The sequence below is a fragment of the Raphanus sativus genome, unplaced genomic scaffold (genome assembly GCF_000801105.2).
Source record: "Raphanus sativus cultivar WK10039 unplaced genomic scaffold, ASM80110v3 Scaffold1354, whole genome shotgun sequence".
Lineage (NCBI taxonomy): Eukaryota > Viridiplantae > Streptophyta > Magnoliopsida > Brassicales > Brassicaceae > Raphanus > Raphanus sativus.
Window position 1 is genome coordinate 1 of NW_026616666.1, and position 22,871 is coordinate 22,871.

A 22,871-nucleotide genomic window follows, 5' to 3' on the forward strand; every position below is an offset into this window, starting at 1 on the left:
GATTTAGGAAGTTATTGTTTTGGGGCTTTTGGTTGGAGTGTAGTAAAAGTTTTTGATTGTAAATTATCATTTGAAAAATTAAACATCTTAGTGTAATTTTTTCTTGGATTTTGATGGTTAAACAATATAGATTTTTGTTTTATATATTTGCATTATTAATTTGGTGATGACTTTTTAAAATTTTTTCTTTGGTGTTAAAAGGAAACCATTACTTTTGTATAGTATTTAGAAGTTGACTAGAGAATAGTCAAACTTTTTAAAGGAAACCATTTTTGACATTGTTCAAAGTTGATTTTTTTTTTTGAGAAAACAAGAATGTTGAATAATAATTTGTCATTAATACTCCCTCTGTTCCACATTATGTGATGTTTTAGGTTATTACACATAGATTAAGAAAACACATATTTTTATGTAATTTGTCTTGGTAACATAAAAATATATTAAATAAAATTAGTTTAACCAATAATAAAAAAGTACAATATTTTATAATTGGTCATAAAATTCAAATCATATTTAATTCTACCTAGATTAGTGAGAATATCACTTAAAATGGGACAAAATAAAAATCCTAAAACATCACTTAAAGTGGGACAGAGGGAGTATTAGACTTGTAATTATATTGGGGTCCCACAGAACTTTTAAACGTGAACGTGGACTACTACATACGACGACGTATAAAACAATAATCTACGTCTAACCATCATCGTCATCTGCTGTCTCCTTCTCATTTCTCAATTCCAAAAATGTATTAATGCCAAATTTCTTCAGTTTCGATTTCTCCTAAAAAAAAAAAAACCAAATTTGACTTCAAAAAACCCCTAAAACGATGCTGATCGCTCGACGGTGACTGACTGATCGCAAAAAAATCTTCCTCCGTGAGGTTTTAACAAGATGACGAGGAAATCGGTGTCGTCGCGCCGCGGCGTCGTGTGGCTCGGGTGGAAGCTCGTGATCGCCTTCTCCGTCTCCCTGTGCCTTCTCGCTCTCCTCAGGATCCAAATGCAGTACCGTTCCCCCGTCACGACGACACTCTCCGTGGCGGCGGGATCTCGTGATGATATCACGCTCCGTGATTACTACTACTCCGGCGACCGTCGTCGTCCGAAGGTCGCTTTCCTTTTCTTAGCTCGGCGTGATCTCCCGCTTGACTTTCTATGGGATAGTTTCTTCAAGGTTCTAAGAACTGAATATATATTTTGATTATAGCTAATGTCACTGTCATATTCTAAATTTGGAAAGAACAAAAAGTAATTGCTGTTTCTGGCAGGGTGTTGATGAGGCGAATTTCTCTGTTTATGTACATTCAGTACCTGGTTTCGTGTTTAATGAGGAAACCACCAGATCCAAGTTTTTCTATTATCGTCAGTTGAACAATAGCATCAAGGTGAGTCTTGTTCAGTATCAGCAGAGATGTAAAGGAAAATTAAGCCTTTGGATTGGGACATTTGTTAACTCTTCTTAGGAATTATTATGGTGGATGAATCTCTAAACTAAGGGTGTCACTGTTATAGGTAAAATGGGGAGAATCCAGCATGATTGCGGCTGAGAGATTGTTGTTTGCTTCTGCTTTAGAGGATCACTCAAATCAAAGATTTGTTCTTCTCTCTGACAGGTCCGCTTCTCTGACAACTATTACTACTCATCTAATTGCTTTTCCCTTTGCTGGATTTTGCATTTTTCTTACACGTCCTTGATTTGATATTCCCTTCCAATGGCTTGTTTACTCTATGTTTGCATATGAGATTAGTCGGCAGTATATGGTTAGTCAATTACAGTATCTCTTGGTTTTTAGATGTGAACTTGCTAATGCAGGAGCGGTCTTGTGCTTTACAGAGCACACATACATATATATATGTATATATATATATGTTCTCACACTCTAAGCATTTTGCTTGTACCTTAGTTTAGTGCATTTGACTTCCAGTATATATATATGATTATGAAATTATTTCTTCACATTGCTTCTATTTTCTGTTTTGCAGATGTGCTCCGTTATATGACTTTGACTATATATACAGATATGTTATCTCGTCACCGAGGAGTTTTGTGGATAGGTAGATTGGAAGTCTAGTTTTTTTTTTTTTTTAGTTTTCTCAGTACTAATAAATATGTTACTGGAACAATTTGACTTTACGGCCTGATGATAGCTGGTGTATAGTAAGTGGAGTTTTCTAGATGTTGATAACTGTGTTTCTCTCTGTTTTGCAGTTTTCTTCATACTAAAGAGACACGGTACAGTGTGAATATGTCTTCTGTCATACCTGAAGAGAAATGGCGAAAAGGTTCCCAGGTATCTTCATTATCTCGCTTTTGATACGAACATTAGAGAATTGATTATCTTACTAAGATTTTTGAAGCCGGAGTTTCTTGGTTCCTTTGCAGTTCATGGGTATTTTAATCTCATCCTTGTTTTTTTCTTCTAATTACAGTGGATATCTGTGATCAGAAGTCATGCAGAGGTCATTGTTAATGATGATATCGTATTCCCAGTTTTTAAGAAATTTTGCAAGGTAAAGATCAGGCTTTATGTGGATTCAGTTTCGTTACTGCTTGCAATCGTTTTAATGTCAATATCGATTCCTTTTTGCTGAAGAAACAACAAATGATTTGGTGATTTCTCTTTCGATTTGCAGAGAGCTCCACCTTTAGGTTCCGAAGAGGCATGGTTGTTTTTTGTAAGTGATACTTCCACATTCGCATTTTTCATTGATTGTATATATGACACTTCTCTCCGTTGATATGCATCTTTCTTTCTCAATTGAACGGCTGATGTTTAAACCTGTGGCGTTTGATGTGAACTCAGAGACAGAACCGGCGCAACTGCATCCCTGATGAACACTATGTGCAAACATTGCTTACGGTAATCCTATCTTAGAAGCATCTCTTCAGTTTGTTGTTTCTTTTCTCCATCTAAAAACTTTCGTATTAATTACGTTATATACCATTTTTTATTTATTTCCAGATGCGTGGACTAGAGAGTGAAATGGAACGAAGAACACTGACATATACTGTATGGAACGTTTCGGGTTCAAAATATGAAACCCAAACTTGGCATCCCGTCACTTTCACATTTGAAAACTCTGGCCCTGGCCAAATAAAGGAAATAAAGGTATATTATTATATCTTGTTTGTGACAAGCATCACAAGTTCACAACCATAAAATCTATACTTTGAGTAATCATTAATTCTTTTTTTTTCTTCCTGGAACAGAAAATAGACCATGTCTATTACGAGACTGAATCACGAACAGAATGGTGCAAGGCAGACTCAGAACCCGTCCCATGCTTTATCTTTGCAAGGAAATTCACTGAAGGAGCCGCAATGCGCCTTGTGAGGGAAGGACTAATAGGATCGTCTAAAAACATAACTTTATAAAGCGATATACTTAACTCAGCAACGGTGTAAGCAAGTGTTTTAGGTTACAAACTGAGAAATGGTTATCTTCTAGGACAAGCAACAGAGAGTTCACATAGATTAGGGAATAGCATTGATAACATCACTCGTGAGGTCAAGCAACTATTTTCGAATTTTGTTTGGTAACATTTTCTATCAATATGCCTGAAGAAACGGGATTTGATCAACATCATGTTATACAACATATCATCATTCAACCAAACAATAAAACAACATTTTATTTATTCTTCCTCGAAACTGGTTTTGCCGTTTAAATCACAGTTTTGGCTTTTGCAGAAGTTCACTTTTTCTTAGGATACTCTCTCGCCCCGAAGATGGTCGATCCGATTCTCACGTTTGTGCTTCCCAGTTCAATCTGCAAATCACAAAAGTTCAAAAAAACAAAGAAAACCTTTAACATTCTGAGCAGAACTCAGAGTTGGTGTTGCTCAGAAGACACTTACGGCTAACTCAAAGTCGCCGGACATCCCCATCGATAGCTCGCACTGCTCCTCCGGTATTCCAAGCTCCTCGCACACTTCACTTCTGCATTTCGCAAGCATCTAAACAGAAACAAAAGAGAGCCTTGTTTTAGTGTTCCCATAATATTTACCAAACGTTTCTTAAGATTCAGTTCAGATTTATACAAACCTTGAAGTTCTCTGGGGTTGAGGTGTAATCAGCCATCCCTATCGTCATCAAACCAGAAAACTCAAGATTCGAGCAGGCTTCCTTCACGTGCTTTGCTAGTCCTACGCATCCCGAGGGTTCCACGCCGAATTTCGCTGCAAAGTATCAATGAGATGACCGTGTAAAGAAAATGTGGAAATGGAAAACATACGAGTTGGATGCAAGGAAAAAGTTTTGGGAGATTCTCAGATTCTTAACACTCTTCGCCACTGGTATTCACTTGGACCAAGACCTTCAGAGGCTTTCTTCCCATGTTTCCAACCACACGATCAAGCATATTCGCAATCTACAAAGCAAAAACGTAATAAAAGAAAAACCAATTACTGTCACATCCACAGAAAAAGATTCAACAAAACATTTGACATCATTCTACAGATTCATTCCACTATCTACAGTCTTTTTTTTTCACTATCTACGGTATTGTTACCCAAAGATCCTGGATTTTGTATATATCCTTTAACACCTCGAAAGAAGGCTACAACAGTTAACAACTAATAAACTCTAGTCCTATTATAACACAAAACAAGAAAGAATAAATTACCTTCTCATCGTCCACACTTTCCACCATCACAAGATTAGGCACTCCAGCTGATCAGAGACAAGCAAACAATTAAGAACAGAACATATTAAAGACATAACTAATGTACCAACGACAAAACTTACTTAGCAAAGGCTTCACTTTGTTGCTCTGCAAGTTCCCAATGAAATGCCACTCTATATCTTCAGGAAGCTGAAATCTCAAATCGCAAAACAATACAAAAAAGATCAGACCTTTTCAATTCAAAGAATCAAACTTTCAAATTGATTCGAGAACCTGAGGAGCCTTCTCGATGATCTCTTGCACATAGTTCTCTCCGAACGACCTGTGCCCAGCGTCGTATACTTGACGGATCAGAGAAACTGGCTTCGTCTTGCTTACAGCCACGACCCGTATCCGATCCGACGCGCGACCCGCTTTCTCCGCCGCCTGGTTCACCCGCTGGAACACAGATCGTAAAGCCGCCACACCATCCATTGCTGCTGCCGCTGCTGACATAGCCGGTTCCGCCACGTGTCCTGACTGATCGTTCGTGGGCTTCTCTTCGTTTTCGAGATCGTTCATCTGAAGCTAATGCTTTTTTTAATCACACTCTCTGGTCACAGTTTTGTGGAAGAGAATGAAAGAGACGCACTATACGCTGCGTTTCGATGTGTGAAAATATTTCGCTGCAAGTGTAATCGAACCCGGGACGCTATTAGAAGCCATGCTCTACAGTAATTTTACTTTTTTGATCAAGCCATGCTCTACAGTAATTTTATTTTTTTGATCAAGACATGCTCTACAGTGTAATTTTCTTTTGTTGTCAAATTTTCAACACCAATCATGTTTAAATAATTTTTTTTTGTTTTGAAAAAGTGTTTAAATAATTAAGTTCTCTTGATTGGTAAATGATAACTACCAAAAGATCTACTATATATTTCAAAGAAAAAACTACGAAAAGAAAAAACATAACAAAAATACAAAATTCTTTATCCCAAGCTTGTAATCTACACAAACTTAAGGATAAAAAGAAAAAGAAAACAAAAGGAATGCAAAGAAGAAAAGAAAAGAAGAGTGTGATATCATGCTTTGCCTTAAAAAAACATGTTTGAATGCTTTTAGAAGATTCTGTTCTCATTGCTTTGAACTCCACAAGTGACTGGAGCTTTGGCTCTCACTTTCCTCAAGTACCAAAAGATTCCACCCACAACGCCAATAGCTCCGGCCGATGAAACCGCCGTCACCGTTCCTAATTACGACAACAACTCACAAGTTGTAATAAGATGAGTAGAAAAATATCATATGGTACTAATAGTAATCTTGCTTAATTTACCTGCGACTGCTCCAATGCGTTTATGCTTTTCGAAGTTAGGATCTGCAAATTATCACAAAAAGATTCAATACATGTAGCAGTAGAATAATACAACGTAGGTTTTGGAAACTGAAATTCTAGTGTTAGTTACATATATTTCAACACCATTACATATTGTTAATATGAGATTAGTATTAATCAAAAATAAATACAAACGAGGAATGTTTAAGAGACAAAAAAATTACGAAAAGATAAAAATTACCTTTACAGTAAGTAGTGACATTGCCTTGTTTGCAAAGACACAAGAACTCATGCGTCTTCGTATCAAATCCACAAACTCCACCACCTTTAGTCGTTTCTTGGCAAAGAAGGCACTTCATAGTAACCGGAAACTCGAAATCAACCCTAATCCCATACTCCGCAACCTGATCGTACGGCCCATTCCCCGCACCATTACTCCTCCAATACACACTCGTATACGTCGCGCAGTTCTGTAGCATCAGCCTAAGAGACTGAGTCGCTTTCGGGTAATACGAGCAACAAGAAACCCTAGACCCTAACACCGATCCACCACACTCAGGCAAATGCCTGCACAGGTAGCTCGAGCTATCGCACGACGAGTCGCATCTATCGGGAAACCTCTCGCAGTAGAGCGGTTTAGGCTCGACGATGACTTTCTCTGGATCACAGTTGAAGAACAAGTAGTCGTTTTGAAGGGAGACAGTGAAGTGTGTGCTTGAGTCGATGCTGAAAGATCTCGTTGGTCGAAAGTTGTCTCGATCTTGACAGCTCCACATGTATGGGTCCGAGAGAAGAAGGTGAGGATCAGAGTAGCTTATGGATTTAACAGGGTATTTACCGGATGGCGTTCTGAGTTGGAGTTTGGTGTTGTTGTCGGAGCAGATGAGCATGTGACGGTAATAAGGGCTTCCACAACCGTCGTCGATGGCGAAAGGGTAGTTTATTGGAATGTTGCCGCAAGAAGATCTGCAGAGATGTGATTGGGATGATGTTGGTGATGATTGAAGAAGGATGATTATGAGAATGGAGAAGAACATTGAGTAGGACTGAAGTGGAGACATTATTTAGAATTTGTTTTATTTTTGGTTTAGGGCAGATCTTTAATCAAGAGACTATAGTTTAATGGTGTGAAGTGTTGAGTAAGCTTGGAATGTCTTGTTATGGAGGTTAAGCATAAATTTTATCATGTGTCAGTACTTATTTATTTTATTTTAGATTTCTCTAATATTCAAATTAGCTCTGGGCAAAAAAGCCGGATCTGAAAAACCGAACCGAAACCGAACCAAAATACCCAAAACTGAAACCGGACCAAAATCTCAAAATACCCGAATGGTTTATATATTTTTATATTCGAAAAATCGGAACCGAACCGAGAATCGAATGGATATCTAAATATCCAAAAATTAAGTTTAACCTCTCAGCTATAAAGTAAAATGTCATCAATACCATTCAAACCTGAATTAGATAGAAAGGGTGAGAACATTACTACCACAAGACTACATTATCTTTCATCTACTCTCTTATACTATAAATATATATGGTATTTTCATATTAAAATATAGTAAATACTTATAAAATTGACATCTTAGAAACTCGAACTTTGTTTGGATTGACGATTATGCAAGTATGTAACCAGTAGACCACTTATATTAACATGTTAACTAAAATATTTTATCTATATATATTTGATTCACGTATTAAATCGATATCCGAAACCGATCCGAAACTGGAGTAGAACCGAACCGAAATCTCATAACTCATAAGTACCGATTGGGTATAGTAATGATATATCCAATATATCCAAAACCGAATGGTTTCTACCCGAAACTGAACCGAACACCCGCCCATGGCTAATTCAAATGTATAATTTGGATCAGTAATTGGGATTTCAAAAGGCCCAATATAAACATTAAATTTTCCTATTTTAGTTGGGCTTTAGAGCAGAATACAGTTAGAAAACCCTTCGAGCCGACACGTTACATCTCAATCAACGGCTAAGATTCTGGAAGAACAGGTAGTCCACCCTAAATTCGTAAGCACGTGATCATTTCGCTAATTTTAATACTTGCCGGTTGCTGAGTTATGCCTTCCTATCCATCCGTAACGGTAAAATCTGATCGTTCATTATATCTTAATCCAACGGCTAATATCGAAAACTGATTCTTCAAGAAATATCTCCTTCTCTTTGTTCTGACGCGATTATATCAGTGGGCCCCGCTGTCATTGTTTATTCAGGGCACAGCCTTGTTAATTTAGCATGCTCCCCTCGTCACAGTCATCTTTCTTCTTCAATAAATGCAACCAACCCCTCCTCGTTTTCTTCTTCATCGTAATATACATTTCCCCTCAATTTCCTGAGATTCTCGTGCGATAGCTTCGGTGAGTTCTCCTTGGAAACTGATCGATTCTCTTGTATTATAGTCATCTTCGTTATCGCATCTCTTCGATTCGCTTACTAGTAGCTATATACGAATCTACCTGCGTTTTTTTTTGAGCGGTTAGGTGTGAGTTTTAGCGATGCGAATCTGAAAAGTATTATTATTCTATGATCTAATTAGTTTAGTTATCAAAGGTTTCAGTAGTGATCGTGCTCGATCGGTGTGAGTTTTGGTTTAGGAGCGTTTGATGAGTTTGATACTGTAGCTCTTATCGTCGTCTAATCGGTTGTTATCATCTCAAGTTTCTTGTGAATCATTCAGTTATAATGCAATCGAGATTGTTTCCTTTCTATAGTTCTTTGTAAGATTGAAGAATCGTTCCTATTTTGGGATGCTAGTGTTTCCAAGTGTTATTGTAATCGTCAGAATAATAATTTTCTGTATAGCGTACAACATAAAAAGATGACTTCAGCATCGAATTATTTTTTCCTAATTAGAAGGGAAACGTCTTTATCATTTGGAAAGTCAATAAAGTTATTTTAATTTTATTTATTTCTTCCACGCTATTGTTGTTGCTTGGTTGCTATTTGAGGGAGACAAAGTAAGATGATAGTTAGAGCATTTTTAATGCGTGTTACCTTGTCAATCTTTATCTGTTTGAGGCCGACCAAGTAAAAGTCTATCCATTCAATATAAATATTATTTTTTTACATAGATTCTTCTTGACTTTTATGGTATGCCTTATTCTATATTTCTAACCTAATTTGTTATCAATGAATAGGTGAAATGGGAATATACTCTAGAGCGGTTGCTGTGTCTCTCGTGGTGTCCTTCCTGCTGTTTCTTTCTGCCTCTGCTGAGCGCAACGATGGGACCTTCAGAGTTGGCCTGAAGAAACTCAAGTTGGATCCCAAAAGCGGTCTTGCTGCACGTGCGTTTGGTTCCCACCAAGAAAAGCCCCTGAGAGCTTACAACCTTGGAGACTCGGGGGATGCTGACATTGTCACGCTGAAGAATTACTTGGACGCTCAGTACTACGGTGAGATCGCTATTGGTACTCCACCGCAGAAGTTCACCGTGGTGTTTGATACCGGAAGCTCTAACCTCTGGGTGCCATCATCAAAATGCTATTTCTCGGTGAGTAACGTTTAGTCTGAACTTCCTAGCCGTGCTCGATATTCGTTTGAGAAGAAAATTAACTGTGTTCTGTCCGTTGTGTAGCTTGCATGTCTTTTGCATCCCAAGTACAAGTCTTCGCGTTCAAGCACATATGAGAAGAATGGTGTGTTCTCTCTCTATTCCTAATTTAGTTATGCAGTCTTAATGAGGCTTCTGTATCGAAAATTGTGTGATTTGTTTCTAATGGTATCTGTTACCAGTTGAACTTCCTAGTGGTAGATAGTATAATGGCAATCCATTTTTAGCCACTTAAATTCGACTTTATGTGCAGTGTGTTTCTCACCTTTGTTATAAGATGCAACATCGCTACTGATGTGAGCTGTAAAGTTATAACTAAGTTGCTCGCCTTTAATGCAGGAAAATCCGCCGCAATTCATTACGGAACTGGGGCTATTGCTGGTTTCTTTAGTAATGATGCCGTCACCGTCGGCGATTTAGTTGTCAAGGATCAGGTAAACTATCTATCCTACCGTACTCAAAGCTCTTACCACTATTTATTCTACATCGCTGATCTTCCTCATTCTCTATCATATCAGGAGTTTATCGAGGCAACCAAGGAGCCTGGTTTGACATTTGTTGTAGCTAAGTTTGATGGTATCCTTGGTCTTGGGTTCCAAGAGATCTCTGTTGGAAATGCTGCTCCTGTTTGGTATGCTTTCTTCTCTTTACTGGGTTGAGTTTACTACATTCTTGTAGTATCAATCTCATGCTATAATGTCTTGTTTTTACAGGTACAACATGCTCAAGCAAGGCCTCATCAAGGAGCCAGTGTTTTCATTTTGGCTTAACCGTAACGCTGCGGATGAAGAAGGTGGTGAACTTGTGTTTGGAGGTGTTGATCCAAAACATTTCAAGGGACAACATACTTATGTCCCTGTGACACAAAAGGGTTACTGGCAGGTTTGTATTTATATTACCTTCCTTTTCTTGGTTTTCTCGCAAAAGTATTCCAAGTTTCTAACTCGAGCCTTTTTGTGTAATAGTTTGATATGGGTGATGTTCTCATTGACGGTGCACCCACTGGTATGTTAACATTACTATGCTTTTTCTGTATATTATATATAGCTATTCCTAACAAATTTGAAAATGTTTTACTGTTTATGTTTACTGGCATGGACTGGATCTAAAGTTCAGTTTTTGTTATACAGGATACTGCGAAAGTGGCTGCTCTGCTATAGCAGATTCTGGAACATCTTTGCTTGCGGGTCCAACAGTAAGCATGAATTTGAAGGGGTTCTAGTGTTTTCTCAAGTATAGTATTGGTAGTAATACACTCTTATTTTTGTTTTCTTTGTGTAGACTATAATCACCATGATAAACCATGCTATTGGAGCAGCTGGAATTGCTAGCCAGCAGTGCAAGACTGTCGTAGATCAGTACGGGCAGACCATCTTGGATCTGCTTTTGTCTGAAGTAAGTATGCTTATTGGACTAGCTTTAAAATCTAGTGTGACAAATAATATGTTGTATATGCAACTCTTGTTATGTAAATGAAATTGACTTACGGTTCCCGTTTCGGATTGCAGACCCAGCCGAAGAAAATCTGTTCGCAGATTGGTCTGTGCACTTTCGATGGTAAACGTGGTGTCAGGTAAATTTCCAGTGGGTTCGTTTATGATATAGAGAAGCTATATTCTATGGGGAGATTGCAATTAAGTCCAAGATCTTCTTCATCTTAGTTTTTGTTTCTTATTGATCGGCTGTTTTTTTACTTTATGTTTCCTTTTATTGTTTAGTATGGGCATTGAGTCGGTGGTGGACAAGGAAAACGCCAAATTGTCGAATGGTGTAGGAGATGCCGCGTGTTCTGCATGCGAGATGGCAGTTGTTTGGATTCAGAGCCAGTTGAGGCAGAACATGACCCAGGAACGCATATTGGAATACGTCAACGAGGTACAAGAACAAACTTCTATTACAGCAGTTTTGATCAAAAATATTTTGAAGCATTGTTGTTCTGATCCTGTTCATTTGCTACGGTTGCTGTTTTTCTCTTCTTCTTTTCTGAACAGCTATGCGAGCGTATTCCCAGCCCAATGGGAGAGTCTGCAGTGGACTGTGCACAACTCTCGACCATGCCAACTGTTTCGCTCACCATCGGAGGCAAAGTCTTTGATCTTTCTCCAGAGGAGGTATGATTGAGAACATGATTCATATCTCGTTGTGGACACCTGAATATTATTACCCATTCTAATATCTTGGTGATGTTGTGGTATGAACAGTATGTTCTGAAGGTTGGTGAGGGCGCTGCAGCACAGTGCATTAGTGGCTTTATTGCACTCGACGTTGCTCCACCCCGTGGACCTCTCTGGTAAGTAATCGGTTCAACACTTCAGCACAAGTTCTATTTATTTATTTCTTTTGCTAATCAGAAGCATGGTGGTAAAAATGTGACAGGATCTTGGGAGATGTGTTCATGGGCAAATACCACACCGTGTTTGACTTTGGAAAAGCGCAGGTTGGATTTGCCGAAGCAGCCTAAACACACGGTTGGGCTGGTTTTTAGTTGGCTTTTAAGTGAACAATATGTGTCTCCAAGTGATGTTTGTAAGTTTGTGGAAGGGTTTGTGTTAAAAACTGAGTCGTGGTAGAAATGTTGGCGCAGCTACTTTTATCTTTTATGGTTTCCTAACGACTAAAAGGCCTTTGTAGTTTTCAAGGCATTGGCTTTGTATATATTTCTGCTGAAAACTTTAAAAATAAAAGTTCTGCCTCCGGAGAGCCCACCTTTGTTTATTATGCTTTGTGATCTTGTAAAAAAAGTCTCATCATATACATTTGGCCCTATTGGAATGAAGTTAAACCCAATAGGCGGAAAAAACTCTTAAACAATCACACACAAGCAACTAAAGTAAAAACTGACCATCCACATCCAATCTGAGTAAGTAGGTTGAATCAGAGGATGGAAAAGAGCTAAACAATCACTAGCAACTAAAGGTAAATAACCAAAGCGGAAGACTTAAGACTTAGAGTATCTCCAATGTAAAACTCTATTTTTTCTTCCAAAATGGAGTAAAAGTGAATATGGAGTAAAATTGCTCCAACCCTACTCTATTTTTCACTCCATAATGGGGTCATGAACAAACAAAAAATAAATTAATCGATTTATGGAGTAAACTTCAAAATGGATTGAGATATGGAGTTGGGTTGGAGCATATGTTACTCCATATTCACTTTTACTCCATTTTGGAGTAAAAAATGGAGTTGGATTGGAGATGCCCTTAGTTCCAAGGCTTGAACTGAGACTATCCGTTTCCAAACCCTGAAGTTTATGATAGTTTACGAAATAGCTCAATATTTTTCGAATGTAATCTTTTAGCCCAAAAAAACAAAAAATCAAAACCTGGAAATGTAATGCAACACAAGCTCTCTGGAGGTATAGACACTGAGGAAGATGGACAAGTGGACAATCGTTAAGATTCAACCTTTTCATGTTATGTTTCGTAGTATGATATGATTGATGGATGATTCAAAGACGTTTTGGTATTGCAGAAGCATATCTTGTTAGCTCCTTCTGAATTGAGCTGGGGAGTTGTTCTTTCTACGCGATGCACTCTTTGATAGACACAAGAGAACATATCCTGAAGAAAATGGATTACACGAATCTTGTGGACAAGTATACAAGAGAAGGGAACTTCTCTGCTGCGAATGACTTGTTGCAGTCCTTACAAGAGACAAGAACGTTTGCTAGCCTGTTTCGGTTTTCAAGAACCTTCTTGTAGCAGCCTGTGAGCTGAACGATACCAAGCTCTCTTGCAGAGCTTTCAGAGAGCTGTTGCTGTCCCAAGCGGGTACTGCGCCTTTGAGTTCAAATTGTTATCTCAACCTCCCCAGAGCCTTCATTAACACCGAGATTGCGTGCACTTGCTGAGTCTTCTCAAAGAAGTATCCGAGTCTTCTTCTCTTCCGCGTAGGTCAATAGTAATAAACAGAATCATCCTTGCCTTTGCTGAGTCTCGACAGATTGATAAGGTAAGACACTTGAGAAGATGAAAAGAGTGGGAATGTAAACTAGATGTGATCACTTACAACTCGGTTTTGGATCTCTTGGGATAAGCTGGACTCGTAAGTGAAATGCTAAACAGTCTCAGTTATTTCGTTTCGAGTAGGAACATGTTATGAAATCAAAACATAGTTCTGGTTAGTTTGAGTTTGGTGTTGATTTGAAGAACCTTGTGAAATGAAAATCAAAGGTTTAAAAAGTGTATTGATGGGATGATTCATATGACTAGTCTCATAAAGTTTGCATTACTACAAAATGTGTGTCAATGTCTCACTTTCAAAAAAAAAAAAAAAGATATTTTTTGGTGCCGGTCGATATATGTCTGGAGAAGTCTAGCCTCAGGTTCTTTCCTTCTTACCAAAGCTTGTTCTTGACCCAGAAAAGAAGGAACACGACTCCTAACACAATCGCAACTGGTGCCCACTTCCTGATCAAAGCCTAGTTCACCAAACAAAATCTTTCAGAACCATATGCTCACAAACTTGAACTATAAACTATAACATGATCATAAGACAACGAGAGCATCTCCTAACGTGTGACCAATGTCGGCATTGTGTAATAGAGGGAACAAACTTGTGCAATAAAGTTATAAAACTAAACATGATCACAAGAAATGAGAGTATCTCATGACGTGTGACCAATGTTGCATTGTCTAATAGATGGAGTATACAATCAGATACTCACCTGACGGTTCAAATCTTTAGCCTTGTCAGCATATATACGAGATTCAGATGTTAGTCGGCTCGACATCTCGCTCACCTCTGCATTACAAAAAAAAACAAGAAGAAGTAGATGGTACATGATTAGCATATCACTCTCCTGATTACAACACATGTATGTACACAACTACTAACTGATCACAGGATAAAAAACAATAGATGTGTCTGCTTACGGTCCAGCTTTTCACCAACACCTAGGACTTCCTGCACATTCCTCGTCATTATTTGATGGACCTCATAGAGTTCATCATTCAGCTTAGAGATATTCCGTTGCGTACGAGTGTCTTGGTACAGTTTCTTCGTTTTCTGTATGAAAGTATCTACAAAAACAAAAAGAGAGTGAGAAACCAAGGAAGCTGATGAATAATACAGAAAATAATCTACAGTACACACACACACATACCAAACTTAATAAAGGCATAAGGTCGAGCAGCTGTCTCAATGTTAGGCCCATTAACACGTTCAAACTCGTTCCTGAGGTCTTCCAGGTACTGGAAAGCCAGTTTCTTAGGGTAAGAGCGGTCACACATCGTCAAGTAGCAAACACGTCCTTCTATGATGTAACTAAAAATTTCTCTCATCAAGGAAATATCATACATGTATTTGTTCTTACTCAAAACATTAAGATAAAACCAAATCAAATCAAATCAATAAGTAAGAGATGTTGTTAAAGAAGGATACTGGAAAACATAGGGGCCAGTCTCAACGGACATTCTCGAAGCTTCGTTGTGACCTCTGGAGAGATTCTTAAACAAGGCCTTGACCTGTTGCTTGTACATGTCGGAATCTGGTAAGTCACGTCCATCGTCAAGACCTTCGGCTAGAGGCAAGCCGTCGGTAACACGAGCTATCAATGTCATCTTCACCATCTTGATTAGACCTTACTCCCTTCCCTTCTTCTCCAATAACAACAAAACTCACTGCAATTATCAATCTAAATGTAAGGAAGGCAATCATCAACAGAGAGAGAGAGAGAGATCGAATTCGAAAGATCTGATATATAAAAATCCAAACTTTCGATCCGAAACGGAAGCAAATCATTGTAAAAATCGCAAATAAACTCTACATGAGATGTATACATCTATAACGAGAAAGCACAGAGTTGGAACTAACCTGAATGGTTCTTCTCGATTTGAGGATCTGAGAACCAGGACGATGATCCAAGGAAGGAAAAGATAAATTAAAAAAGAAAATTAATAAAGGGTTTATCAAGGGGGATGATTTATTATTATTTTTTTGTTGTTTGAAATGTTAATTTATGACGACGATCTACGTTCTGCGTTTCGGTGACATGTGATTGGGGCTTATGACGCGTTTTATTGACATGTCTTCGATGACGTGGCGCGTTTGATCTATAGCTTCACAAACGCTACGTTTGTGTTTAGTCGACGCTCGCATAACGTTTTACGCGTTTGTAATAAAACTTTATTTGGTCCAAAAGATATTTTTAAACTGGACCGGATCGATTGGTGTAAACCGGGCGGTTCTTGAAACCTCTTTCTCGGTTAGAGGGTTTGAAACTGACTCCAAATTCGTTATTCTTCTCCGTCGTCTGTTTCTTCTCCTCTGCTCAAAATCACAAATCGTCAAGCTTCCTTTTTTATCTACATTCCTTTTAAGTTTATTCAGTTCGATTCGTCTTCAATGTCTACTGGATCTCCATTACTGTCGGAGTATCACTAAAAGTCAATTCATTTACGAAGGAGGAGGCTTTGCGTCTGCAATGTCCAAAGCCATGGAACCAAACTCGAAATCGAGGAAAGAAAGCATCTTGATCAAATACGCAACCTTCTCGCGACTTCTCGTCCTCTTCTTAACCCTTATGTGGCGGAGCTTCCTCCAACCCTACGATACATCCGCGGCGCTCAACCCTCCCTGCCTTCATCACAGAGACGAAGTCGTCGCGGAAGATTCTCCTCCTCCGTTGCTACTAGCTAACTCCTCAGTATCGAGGACGCTTGAGAACAGCGTCGTCTGGGACAGCGTGTACTTCCTCAGGATCACGGAGTGTGGTGGGTACGAGTATGAGCAGACCTACGCCTTCTTGCCTCTCCTTCCCTTCTTCATCTCCCTTCTCTCTCGCACAGGTTAACGTTCCCCCTGGTTTCTGATTCTCTGAGTTCTCTCTCGCTAATGAGCATCTTTGTGGGATTCACAGTTTTTGCGCCTTTGGTTCCGTTGATTGGTCTTCGAGCTGTAATGGTGTTGTCTGGTTACGTTGTCACCAACGTGGCCTTCGTATTTGCTGCTATCTATCTCTTCAGGTACCTTCTTTGGCAATCAATCAAATAGTTTTTGAGTTCCTCTGTCTTACATCAGTCTTTTGGTAACAGAGTTTCAGTTATTATCTTGAAGGACACTGAAGCTTCGTTCAGAGCTTCTGTTATCTTCTGTTTCAATCCAGCCTCCATATTCTATTCATCAATGTAAGTGTGTGTATTCAATCAATGATCTCTTTAGTTTTTTTATTTATTTATTTAAGGATAGTCAAAGAGATGTTCTCTTATGAGACTGTTTCCATTTTAACTTTCAGATATTCAGAAAGTCTGTATGCTCTGTTTTCTATTGGAGGCGTGTACCACTTGTTATCCGGCACCAGCAATGTGGCTGTTCTCTGGTTTGCTCTTTCTGGCTGTGCAAGGTCCAATGGGATTCTCAATGCTGGTTATATCTGTTTCCAGACTATGCATCGAGCATACGAAGCTTTTTCTCTTAAAAGGCGCCTTTGTGTGAGTTACACATAAACTATGAATGATTTACAGCTTAGCTTTTTTTACTTTGGTGTTAGCTCTTTTGAGTTCTCTGGTACCGTTAGTGATTTGTTTCTCTGGCCAGTTATCTGTGCAGGTTTTCGTTACTGGATTTATTCGATGCGTGTGCATTTGTCTTCCTTTTGTCGCATTTCAAGCATACGGATACTATAACATATGTCATGGACATAAGCTAGATGAATTGAGGCCTTGGTGCAAAGGAAAAGTACCTTTGCTCTATAACTTCATTCAAAGTCATTACTGGTAAGTTTGAACAATAAACCATGTTCTTGTTCTTGCAAGTTTTTTTTTTTTATGTATTTGATTTTTGAGCCTTCTTGGTGACATGGAATTGTAACAGGGGAGTAGGCTTCCTTAGATACTTTCAGTTCAAACAGCTTCCCAACTTTCTGCTTGCATCCCCAATTCTGTCTCTAGCTTTGTGTTCTATTGTAAGTTACGTGAAGACTCGGCCTGAGCTCTTTCTTTCTCTGGGCTTTCAAGCTACTGAGAAAGAAAAGAGATCTTCTGCGAGGCTTTATTCTCTCAAGGATGTGCTTGAGCCAGATGTTATTATAACTTCATCAAATGAAGGTATTATTTTGTTTCTATATGTAATTTTATAGTTTCGAAACTGAACTCTTTGATGGATGGATCCTCTCTATTTTCTTGAGTAAGGGAACCGTGACATTAGGCAGCGAAAACTGAGCCGGAAGAAGGATGTGACTGTCACCGATACAGCTGCCGAATCTAACTCGTCATCAGGATACTTTTCAGCTGATGTCTTCCCATTTGTCGTACACTTGGGTCTAATGGCAGCTACTGCGTTCTTCATCATGCATGTTCAGGTACTTACAATCCTCAAGAATCATAAAACATAAACGTGTACACAAGTTAATATGACATCGAGGTAGTTAGTTGTTCACTGTCCTCATGTGTGTGTGTGTGTGTGTGTTGTGATTTATTATTATTGCAGGTTGCAACACGGTTCTTGTCAGCGAGCCCTCCTCTTTACTGGTTTGCATCTCATTTGATTGCATCTCCTAAACATAATAGTAAATGGGGATACTTGATATGGTCATATTGTGCTGCCTATATCCTTCTTGGATCTCTTCTCTTCTCAAACTTTTATCCATTCACTTGATTTAAAGAGTCTCAGCATGTAAAAGTAGAGAACCAACCGGTTAGTTTTTTTTATTTGCTCTGCTATGTGCTCACTGTTTCCCATGTGGCTATAGACAAAGATATGAAGATATTATTTATTGATGAAGTTTTGTGTAATCAAAATCATCAAATATTATGAAATGAATATAAGAACACAACAAAATAAAACATGTACAGCAATAAGCTTTTGAAGCATAAGTAGAATTGAGAGTGAGACACACCATTAGTATTTTGAAATATAATAAGGTAAAGAGGAAGAGAAAGGTGTTCTACAACACTTCCGGTTAGTGTCAATCATGACAATGGCAAACTCGTGCTCTCTCAACATATAGACGCTGTTTATGACTCTGATTTTGACTCTGCCATTTGAATTTGATTTAGATGGAATACAAATAGCTTCAGACTTGGAGAGGAAAATGCAGAGATGTCCAATGTCTTTGGTGTAAACAGCGTTCCCTTCCTTGTCTATCTTCAACACAAGGAAATGATCCCATAATTTCAAAGTATCGGCGGCGGCAATGGGACAGCTCTCTCTGTACCACTTCACCATAAAAGTCTCATCAGTGTGTAAAGACTCCACTAAGTAGTGTTGCTTTGTACAACAAGACTCTAATCTCTGCCACTCGTCCTCTGTCATTTCCGGAAATGAATCTCCATCGGGAAGCCGCAGCATCTGCACCTTTGGTTCCTTTATGTGTCTCCCAAGATCCCATGATCCAGTGTAGTGGCCTCTAGATGCAGGCATGGAGAACATCTCATCTCTCTTAGAGTACATTACAAGGGAGGAGAAGAAGCTGGGGTCTGTGATTCTGATGTTGCTCCACTTGCAATCTTTCTGAGCAGGCCTGCACAAGCTTAGCTGAGGTCCTAAGAACTTGACGGCCACAATACAGTCTTCATCCTCGTCAGGAGAAGAAGAGGACATGGCTACGTTGGTCACGATTTGGGTTTGGCAATGAGGCAGAGTTACAAAAGGAGGAAGAGGGATGCGTTTCGGGTCTGTATCAGGGAGATGTATGCCATCTTGAAGACAAACCACTCCGTTTTTCAAAGTTGCTACCCAGCCATGGGATGCTCCTATGACTCCTATCTCCTTCAGTGACTCCATAGGCACCTTAAGAGAAGGAATCGAGATAGTTTCGCTAGATACTGGTTCCCATGATTCAGCACCCCTGACGTAATAGATTGGGGGAGACGAGAAGCACCGAGAAGAGGTGGTGAGGTTTCTCTGCGTAATGATTAGTTTGTAATTAAACCAAACATACGAAAGCAACAAAAAATAAAAAAATAAAAAGGAGAGCAGCCATGTGACTAGACAAAGAGAAGATGGAGGTAGCTTGCTTACTCGGAGGAGGGATAGCTTGAGCCGCCTGAGAAGATGAGACATGGCTGCAGAAGATTAAATCTTTCTACCGGATAAAAAATATATAAACCCTTGGCAACCAAGTCTTATTTTCCTATTATTACTACGTACTCTAATAAGTGAATATTCCCGAACTTGTAATTGTTCAACTATGTGAGCATGGTTATAATTTGGTGTTAAAAGATTTATTTCAATAACAGTGGAATAAGCATATATGCCCTCTTGGCAAAAGAACGTACTCTTTCAGACCAAATCAGAACTGAAGTCATTTTAAGAAAAGAAAGAGAAACAGGTCAAAGAAGAAGAAGAAGAAGACACACATATTATGATGGCTTGTAGTATTTGGTGGCCACAAACGGCATCTTGGTGATGTTGCCTTCATAAGGTTTCCCACGGACCAAGATCTTCACTTTGGTCCCGTTCTTGTGCTGACCTGACTTCACGTACCCCATGGCTACGTTCTTCTTCAAGTTGGGGCTAAACCCACCACTCGTGATCTCTCCAATCTTGTCCCCATTCTCATCGTGCACCTCGCTATGCGACCTCGCCGGCGGTCCAGAAGAGAAGAATCCAACCCTCCTGATAGTAGGTCCGTCTTGAAGCTGTTTGAGGATCACATCAGCGCCAAGAAACCCTCCTTCTGCTCTTCTGCGTTTCCCTATGGCCCATGTGAGTCCAGCTTCGACGGGAGTAATATGTTGCTCCATGTCGTTACCGTATAGACATAGCCCTGCTTCTAGCCTGAGACTGTCTCTTGCTCCTAGACCAGTAAGCCTTACCTTCCCCTCGGACTTCTCCAAGATTGCTTTGGCTAAATCAACTGCATGCTCTGATGGAACAGAGATCTCAAACCCGTCTTCTCCAGTATACCTGTAAACCACACACAACAGACAGATTCATTAACTGTATTGTCTACTTGGAGAAAGAAACAAGAGAAGAGAGTGAAACATGATATAACATTACCCGGTCCTGGTAAGGAAGCAGGTGGAACCATTAATGTCCAGGATCTGGAACTGTCCAAAGTAAAGCTTGCTCAAGTCTTCTTTAGTCAAGTGTTGAAGCACCGGAGCAGCCAAAGGACCCTAACACATTGCAAAAAGGTTCAAGAACCACACAAAAAAAAGAAACAATCATTAGCTTTCAAATCAATAAAAGCCACAAAACCTGAAGGGCGAGAAGAGATCTCTCATCATGGATATGCCAAGAGACATCACCTCCTTTAGACTTAAAAGCCTTCATATGCTCCTCAATATGAGCCAAATCCTTATCCCTACAACCAGCGTTCACCACCAGATAGATATGCTCATCAGTCACTTTAGTAATCACCGAGTCATCAATGGCCCCTCCTTTCTCATTCGTGAACACTGTCAAGCTCCCCGTTCCAGGAGCCAGACCAGCCACGTCAGCAACCACGAGGGTCTCGAGGAAAGGCACACAGTCTTTGCCCTTGAGGCTTAAGCCACACATGTGCGCAACGTCGAACAAACTCCCGTTGACCCTGCAGTTAACAGTTGAGTCGATGATGGAGTCTTTGTACTGAATCGGCATGCTCCAACCGGCGAAAGGAACCATCTTTCCTCCGTGTGCGACGTGGAAGTCGTAAAGGGCGGTTTTTTTAAGGTCAGCAGCGCCAGAGGCGAAGCAGCGGCGTGAGACGGCTTTCTTGTCGGTTTGAGCAAGACGACGGGTTATGGATTGGCCTAGCTGCCATAGACTCCCACCTCTCATCTTCTCCTCCTCCTCCTTAACCTATATACACAGTTTCGATCCAAGTATAATCAAAACCACATGAATGAATGCATTTCATCCAGAGAGAGAGAGAGATGAATGAATGCATTTCATCCAAAGGAGAACACTTTGAATCTCATAGACAAAAAAGGTGAACACTTTGAATCCATAAAGTCTTTTAACAATAAGATTTAGATTTGTTAAATAACATCTGAAAGAACAATCTGGGAGCTCAGTAATTGTAATGAGATCAAACTTCCATGTTCATACAAAAAAAGAAGGAAACAGAGAACATACATCAACAAATGTTGTAGCAATCAATAATCTGTGAATGAAAACATAAACGCGAGAAGAAGAAATGAAAAGGGGTCGCGAAGATATCTTACAAAGATTGAGACTTTGTGTTGTTTGCCTCTGGAGAGATTCCTGAATCCTACTACTACCTTTGTAGTGTTGGTACAATTAACTGATGGTTCGGTAGTAAACAAAATAAAAAATAAGAGGGGCTTTTATATATTTTTAGGGATTAAAAAGTTGGAAAATTTAATTAAAGTAGAGATGTGGGGAAAATATATGGGAGAGAAAAAGAAAGGGCTGGTGGTGGTGTGGAGGCAAACATCATCCAAAAAAGCAACCACATCCTCATTGAGTGGTAAGTGTATGTTCTATTATCTTCTTCTTCCTTTATAGTTTTGTAAAATCAAAATAAACATATGCTATAGTTTTGCAAAACATAAAAGAAATGTTTGATCTTTGTGCCATTTTGTGATACAACTTTCTTGTGAGTTGTAGACATTCTATCCATTACAACCGGTCTTCAATCGAGTTACCAATTTGGTACAGAAATTTTGAATTCTACTAGACCATTCATAACCGGTAAACACCAAAACCAGATGGTGGGTATATTTTATTCAGGAACGTAACAGAGTTTTTAGCTCAAAAGTTAAAAAAGAACAAGCACATAGCACACGACACACAAAAAGTGAAGTACTGAACCACCAACATCTTATTTAGATCAAATACTAAGTCTTTTCTCTACTTCAAAAGATCACATATTTTATTATTATGGTAACGTTTTTAGCTGTGATCTATTCTTGACCATCATCATCCCTCTCTCTCCTCATTCCAGTTCCTTCAGAAAATCTTCGTTGTCTACCAGAACCTGATCATTTTAACCACCAAACAAACCTTTTTAGGAAAACCAAAGGCTGAATCTAGGTAGAATCTTCAATACAATAGCTTAATATGGTTTCGGACAACTGGAACAGACTCATCTATTTCTCAAATGTGCAGTTACTTACAGTTTTCCAGCCATCAGGATCGAGGAACGAGACAATCTTGGTGCCGAGTCCAGGAAGAGGTCCGGCTTCTCTAGTGATCTTTCCTCCTAGCTCTTGGTTCATTATCTTCACAACTTCACCGCTTTTGTACACGTCATCCGTGCCTATTGCAATCTGTTCATTACATTTAGACCAAAAGAGTTAACGATCAAAGTAAAAGAACGCAAACAGTAGCAAGAGTCTAAGTCTGACACCTGTGCATATGCATTGCCCTTTGTGTACTCAGTCACGCCGTAGTTGTAAGTCAGCTCCAAAACTATCGACTCATGTTCCTCAGCATATCCCATCATGCCTATGGTGTACTGTTTCATCCG

At 39.3% G+C, this 22,871-nt stretch overlaps 8 protein-coding genes and 1 pseudogene across 13 annotated transcripts; 4 read left to right on the forward strand and 5 right to left on the reverse strand.

Annotated features, from left to right (window-relative positions):
* Nucleotides 1-704: 704 nt before the first annotated feature.
* On the forward strand, nucleotides 705-3,581 carry LOC108820627 (glycosyltransferase BC10-like). Of its 3 annotated transcripts, none has more exons than XM_018593611.2 (10): nucleotides 705-1,173; nucleotides 1,268-1,384; nucleotides 1,512-1,612; nucleotides 1,983-2,054; nucleotides 2,209-2,290; nucleotides 2,430-2,510; nucleotides 2,634-2,675; nucleotides 2,804-2,860; nucleotides 2,963-3,109; nucleotides 3,211-3,581. In XM_018593611.2, exons 1-10 carry the CDS (start codon nucleotides 892-894, stop codon nucleotides 3,373-3,375), a joined length of 1,146 nt encoding a protein of 381 aa, XP_018449113.2. In that variant the 5' UTR covers nucleotides 705-891; the 3' UTR covers nucleotides 3,376-3,581. The 3 variants fall into 3 exon arrangements, with proteins under 3 accessions (XP_018449113.2, XP_056854654.1, XP_018449114.2); XM_056998674.1 differs by having other exon boundaries at nucleotides 705-1,107; XM_018593612.2 differs by lacking the exon at nucleotides 1,983-2,054.
* On the reverse strand, nucleotides 3,556-5,226 carry LOC108834016 (uncharacterized). The gene is made up of 7 exons (XM_018607383.2): nucleotides 4,898-5,226; nucleotides 4,747-4,813; nucleotides 4,625-4,671; nucleotides 4,282-4,369; nucleotides 4,045-4,178; nucleotides 3,858-3,956; nucleotides 3,556-3,769 (listed from the first exon to the last, which is right to left on the reverse strand). The coding sequence occupies exons 1-7, from the start codon at nucleotides 5,183-5,185 to the stop codon at nucleotides 3,695-3,697; spliced, it is 798 nt and encodes a 265-aa protein (XP_018462885.1). The 5' UTR covers nucleotides 5,186-5,226; the 3' UTR covers nucleotides 3,556-3,694.
* A 276-nt stretch (nucleotides 5,227-5,502) lies between these two features.
* LOC108834017 (uncharacterized) lies at nucleotides 5,503-7,110 on the reverse strand. The gene is made up of 3 exons (XM_018607384.2): nucleotides 6,178-7,110; nucleotides 5,937-5,978; nucleotides 5,503-5,852 (listed from the first exon to the last, which is right to left on the reverse strand). Exons 1-3 carry the CDS (start codon nucleotides 6,995-6,997, stop codon nucleotides 5,722-5,724), a joined length of 993 nt encoding a protein of 330 aa, XP_018462886.1. The 5' UTR covers nucleotides 6,998-7,110; the 3' UTR covers nucleotides 5,503-5,721.
* A 1,050-nt stretch (nucleotides 7,111-8,160) lies between these two features.
* LOC108820622 (aspartic proteinase A1-like) lies at nucleotides 8,161-12,203 on the forward strand. Its single transcript, XM_018593601.2, has 14 exons — nucleotides 8,161-8,315; nucleotides 9,096-9,451; nucleotides 9,536-9,596; nucleotides 9,851-9,945; nucleotides 10,030-10,142; nucleotides 10,225-10,393; nucleotides 10,477-10,516; nucleotides 10,642-10,706; nucleotides 10,793-10,906; nucleotides 11,020-11,084; nucleotides 11,230-11,386; nucleotides 11,503-11,622; nucleotides 11,713-11,801; nucleotides 11,888-12,203. Exons 2-14 carry the CDS (start codon nucleotides 9,101-9,103, stop codon nucleotides 11,970-11,972), a joined length of 1,524 nt encoding a protein of 507 aa, XP_018449103.1. The 5' UTR covers nucleotides 8,161-8,315; nucleotides 9,096-9,100; the 3' UTR covers nucleotides 11,973-12,203.
* Nucleotides 12,204-12,844: 641 nt separating this feature from the next.
* On the forward strand, nucleotides 12,845-13,612 carry LOC108819669 (pentatricopeptide repeat-containing protein At1g11900-like; annotated as a pseudogene).
* A 65-nt stretch (nucleotides 13,613-13,677) lies between these two features.
* Nucleotides 13,678-15,484, reverse strand: LOC108819224 (25.3 kDa vesicle transport protein SEC22-1-like). Its single transcript, XM_018592220.2, has 6 exons — nucleotides 15,326-15,484; nucleotides 14,894-15,132; nucleotides 14,616-14,776; nucleotides 14,386-14,532; nucleotides 14,178-14,254; nucleotides 13,678-13,931 (listed from the first exon to the last, which is right to left on the reverse strand). The coding sequence occupies exons 2-6, from the start codon at nucleotides 15,079-15,081 to the stop codon at nucleotides 13,848-13,850; spliced, it is 657 nt and encodes a 218-aa protein (XP_018447722.1). The 5' UTR covers nucleotides 15,082-15,132; nucleotides 15,326-15,484; the 3' UTR covers nucleotides 13,678-13,847.
* A 262-nt stretch (nucleotides 15,485-15,746) lies between these two features.
* Nucleotides 15,747-19,760, forward strand: LOC108820624 (uncharacterized). Of its 3 annotated transcripts, XM_056998675.1 has the most exons (9): nucleotides 15,747-16,299; nucleotides 16,371-16,476; nucleotides 16,546-16,638; nucleotides 16,746-16,941; nucleotides 17,048-17,226; nucleotides 17,324-17,556; nucleotides 17,641-17,810; nucleotides 17,939-17,979; nucleotides 18,508-19,760. In XM_056998675.1, coding segments are annotated over exons 1-9 (1,383 nt in total). In that variant the 5' UTR covers nucleotides 15,747-15,935; the 3' UTR covers nucleotides 18,509-19,760. The 3 variants fall into 3 exon arrangements, with proteins under 3 accessions (XP_056854655.1, XP_018449109.2, XP_018449108.2); XM_018593606.2 differs by having other exon boundaries at nucleotides 15,748-16,299; nucleotides 17,939-19,760; XM_018593607.2 differs by lacking the exons at nucleotides 17,939-17,979; nucleotides 18,508-19,760 and having other exon boundaries at nucleotides 17,637-17,781.
* On the reverse strand, nucleotides 19,659-21,766 carry LOC130504090 (aminomethyltransferase, mitochondrial-like). 2 transcript variants are annotated; one of them, XM_056998677.1, is made up of 4 exons: nucleotides 21,604-21,766; nucleotides 20,654-21,232; nucleotides 20,453-20,571; nucleotides 19,659-20,359 (listed from the first exon to the last, which is right to left on the reverse strand). In XM_056998677.1, the coding sequence occupies exons 2-4, from the start codon at nucleotides 21,215-21,217 to the stop codon at nucleotides 19,813-19,815; spliced, it is 1,230 nt and encodes a 409-aa protein (XP_056854657.1). In that variant the 5' UTR covers nucleotides 21,218-21,232; nucleotides 21,604-21,766; the 3' UTR covers nucleotides 19,659-19,812. The 2 variants fall into 2 exon arrangements, with proteins under 2 accessions (XP_056854657.1, XP_056854656.1); XM_056998676.1 differs by having other exon boundaries at nucleotides 20,654-21,238; nucleotides 21,604-21,764.
* A 321-nt stretch (nucleotides 21,767-22,087) lies between these two features.
* Nucleotides 22,088-22,865, reverse strand: LOC130504091 (putative lactoylglutathione lyase). Its single transcript, XM_056998678.1, has 3 exons — nucleotides 22,752-22,865; nucleotides 22,519-22,671; nucleotides 22,088-22,379 (listed from the first exon to the last, which is right to left on the reverse strand). Exons 1-3 carry the CDS (start codon nucleotides 22,845-22,847, stop codon nucleotides 22,338-22,340), a joined length of 291 nt encoding a protein of 96 aa, XP_056854658.1. The 5' UTR covers nucleotides 22,848-22,865; the 3' UTR covers nucleotides 22,088-22,337.
* Between the last annotated feature and the right edge of the window lie 6 nt (nucleotides 22,866-22,871).